General features: G+C 42.1%; 1 protein-coding gene across 1 annotated transcript; it reads right to left on the bottom strand.

Annotated features, from left to right (window-relative positions):
- Window positions 1-798: 798 nt before the first annotated feature.
- TPD52L3 (TPD52 like 3) lies at window positions 799-1,922 on the bottom strand. The gene has a single exon (NM_001435361.1). It carries the CDS (start codon window positions 1,733-1,735, stop codon window positions 1,004-1,006), a length of 732 nt encoding a protein of 243 aa, NP_001422290.1. The 5' UTR covers window positions 1,736-1,922; the 3' UTR covers window positions 799-1,003.
- Between the last annotated feature and the right edge of the window lie 2,048 nt (window positions 1,923-3,970).

Genomic DNA, 3,970 nt, shown 5'->3' on the forward strand with positions numbered 1-3,970 from the left:
TGCTTATAAACAAGTACAAACTTGGGGTCAAAGTGACCAGTGATGTACAATTGGTTAGGTCCATTCAAAGGTATAAATGGCCAGAATTTCAGGGGTAAGAGTCTGTCTTAAATGTCACTTAAGACAGGGGTTTACCTTTCTTGAATTTGGCAATGCTCTTTTCCCTTCAGTCCCTCAACTGACAATGATAACTAGGAATTGCTGCAGAACAAAGAAACTATTCTTTTTTTATAGGTAGCATGCTGCTGTGGCAGAGACACATGGCCACAAGGATTAAATTATAAGGCCCTCATTTTCATATATAAAAAGATTATAAACAAAGCACAAAGCAGAATAAAGTTGCAATTTCAGCTTGAATTCAAAGTAGTTGACAATCCCTAAATTGAAGCTACTTTGCTTAATTAGCAGTTTAAAAAAAATCATTTTATAAAAGTCATAGTATCCTGTACCAATTAGTCTATTAATACTTTCCCCCTTTCTGAGGGCCTCAGAGAAAAATAACAGTTTTCTTTATCACCTTTAAAAAATAAAAATCATAGGCCAGGCAGAGCTTTCAAGGTTCTTTCTAATATTAGGGAAAGAAGGAAGGAAACTTATAGTTCTTTCATACTTTGTTCCTGGATCTAAACAGAAACCTATTTTGCCCTTTTTGTACACTAGTTTTTCCAAAAAAGAAGTTTTGGCTTTGGCCTAAAACCCCTCTGGAACCAAACTCCTGTCCATTTAAATCCAACCCCAGGAAGGCTAGTATAGTGATACATTTCATCTACAAACTTCAGTGTAAAATAACTGGGTACAAAACGTTGGATATTTTTATCTCAACAGTAGCAAATATCTATGTACAAACGGGGATTGCTTTTCTCAACACCGGACTCTCTCCATTTCCTAAATTCACTTTACCATTGTGGTTTGGTTACTTGTTTTTGATGGGCAGAGTTGCAGTTGGGATCATGGAAGGGAGTTCTTGCACTGGTTAGGTGGCCAGGCAAGTTAACCAAGGAGCTCATTCTGGCTCCAGAAAGGGAAGTAGGTCATCCCTACTTGCCAGAACTGGATCATTCCCACTCCCTGACACCGGGAGCGGATCATCCCTACTCCCAGAAACTGGGAGTAGATCATCCCCACTCCCCGCTGAAGAAGGAAGACAGTCACGGCCAAGCTCTCTGCCACCTGTGACTCTGGACTTGATTGTCCCCATAAGACCTTCAAAGGATCTGAATGTGACTGATTTCTTCATATCTCCAAGCTTCCTGCAGATGGCAGAGCCCATCGTGGACAGGGCAGCTGACGTCTTTTGTTTCACGTAGGCGTTGGAGACCTGAACGTCGTGCCAGCTCTTGGACAGATTCTGCCTCAGCCCCCCGAAGGCCGTAAGGGCCAACTTCTTCTTGAGCTCCACACAGCGTCTCTCTTTGGCTGCCAGCGCTTGGCGTAGCATTACAATTTCTGCCTCCAGTTTAGCGAGCTCACATTTGAGCTCCTTTTGCTCTGCCTCAGTGAGATCCTCTGGTTCGGCAGTCAAGTGGGATTCACAAAGGCCTGTAGAGGTCTCTGTCAAGGCGTCTGGCATAGACTGAGAAAGAAGATCTTCATTAAGAGAGTCCAGGTCCAGTTCTTGGTAGAGAGAGTCGAACTCGTGACCAGAAGAGAAACAGTCTTGGCCAGCAGAGTTGAAGTCTAGGCCCTCGGGGTCAGACTCTAGGGTGGGGTGGGACTCTAGGCAGGAAGGATCCATGTCTTGTCTGGTAGAACGGACACGTTGGCCAGTGAGTGAATGTCCTGGCTGCAGAGTAGATTTAGGGTCCACTTCCGGCTAGGGTTGGCGGGGTGGCTGGAGGGTAGGGTGGCTGGAGGGTAGGGTAGGTTGGGTTGGGGTTGTGGAGGTCGGACTTCCGGCCTAAAGGTGGCGGAGGGCGGAACTTAGGCTCAGTGCCTGCGCCTCCATTATTCATAGTGGTTTCGACATCACAACGTCACTGTGAGGTAGGTACTGCAGCAGTTGTCAGGGAGAGGTATTTTCCCTCCTACCTCAGTAGGTGACTGGTTCTGGCCTTCAAACCAAATCTGACTCCGTGTACGGACCTCTTTCCATCAGAGCAGCCATTTTAAAAACTCTGAAAATCAGTTGAACTTTTTTCTACTAACAGATTTATAAGCCTCATACATGAAATAAATAAAAACCGTCTCAAAGTGGGACAGGGAGTCTAGAACTCCAATTGGTACCCTCCCAATTTTCCCTTCCCAAGTTCCCAAAGGGGCCTGAGAAACTTCTGGCACATTTGTAAAGTGTATTTGAAGGGCCCTCAAAGCTCTTAAATTTAACATTGCCCCCATGGTATGAAGTATCAACAGTGCCAGAGGCTTGGGGTGGTGGAGCTTAGAAAATGAGCCTGACCAGTCACAACTGTCTGTTATTTTGAGGAAGGAAAGGGAGGGAGAATTAGTAAATTTATAATAGTTGTGTCAAGTTTAAGCTTAAGAAAAGCAAAGGTTACTGTATTATGAGAATTTAAGAGAGAAGAAATATGATATATGCAGATATATTCATGGGTTTTCAGTTTCTTTTTTTTTCTTTTCCAAGCATCCACTTACATTTCTGAGGGCACGTCTGTCCACATACACCGTTACCAGTTGTGGGAGGTGGTCCACACAGAAAAGTAGTAGTAAGTAGTAGTAGTAGTAGTAGTAGTAGTAGTAGTAGTTGAACAGGCTCTATCAGGGTGCCGATCTACTACTTCAATCAGAGCTGGTAACTTATAGAGTGGAAAAATCAGGACTTCAGTCCAGTGAGGGCAGGTGGTTAGGCATCACTTAGCTCATTATCTGGCTGCCCATTCCCAGGGAATAGCCTTGAGCAGGTCTTAGTTTCTAGTGAGTGGTTTTGTTGGATATTCTGGTAATTCTTACAAGCATGATCTTGTGGAAGGTGATACAATCCTCAGCAGGTTTCAGCAATTTGCCATACTCATGTCTATATAGCTACAGTGAAGCATCTAGCTGGGCATCCAAACCAACTACAAACCTTTGGCTTTATATTTAATAATCCTTTCATATAGCTCAGTAGTGTTTATTATTGGCTTACCTTGAAGCATGTGTCTCCCTAGATTGAAAAAAAATGAGGATTGCCCTTGTGGAAACATGAAGGCTGATAAGAGATTTTCCTATATGTATAAAGGCCTGAAAAGGGCAGTAAGGACTGTTTAAAAACTGTTATGTTCCAGAGGGTAGACTCTTCCTCCATTGCCTGCAGAAACACTAGTGGTTTCAGGAATGTTCTGACTCTGAATCAGTATTCTCCTTTCAAAACTGAAGGTGAAGGGCAAAGAAACCTCTGAATTAAGCTAAATAATGTGGAGCACACATTTGTCTATTCCAAGCTGAGATTCCAAATCACTGGATTTGAGCTTGCACTTGATTATCCTCTGAATTGTTGCAGCCACCAACCTCATTGCCTATTTTCTTATTTTTCTATTTCCTCACCCTTTAGTTTAGTGTATGAAATCTTTTGTTAAGTTTCATTCTTTTTGTAGAGTAATGATTTCTCTCATACAAAATTGACCTGACCTCTCTGAGCAACTTTGTTTCCAGATTCCAAATCAAAATATAGCCTCTGGAAGGGGGCCTCCTAACTAGTAGTAATGTTCTGACCTGAGTAGACCTGGAAAAATAGGTAACACAGTGAAATAATCCATTTTATTAGGCTTATGCATAACTACATACAAAAAACTCATGTATTTTGGAAACAGATCTTTCAAATGAAATTTCACTTGATTTATAGTGATTCTAAGAAACTATTTGAATAAGCTGTTTTTTTAAGATGTAAAATACTGAGCTACTGCCTCATGACTTTAGAAGCTGACATCTCTATATTAGATGATGAAATAATCTGTATTATACAGCAAGGCATACAAAACTGTTCATCTGAAACTGAAAGCTTTCTGATGCTATTATGCGCTAAAAGGGGCTTCCC

This window comes from Bos taurus, chromosome 8 (assembly GCF_002263795.3).
Source record: "Bos taurus isolate L1 Dominette 01449 registration number 42190680 breed Hereford chromosome 8, ARS-UCD2.0, whole genome shotgun sequence".
NCBI classification, from domain to species: domain Eukaryota; kingdom Metazoa; phylum Chordata; class Mammalia; order Artiodactyla; family Bovidae; genus Bos; species Bos taurus.

Excerpts from the sequence above, each read along its gene's own strand:
- TPD52L3 (NM_001435361.1), bottom strand. The coding sequence starts at position 1,735 with ATGGATCCTTCCTGCCTAGAGTCCCACCCCACCCTAGAGTCTGACCCC.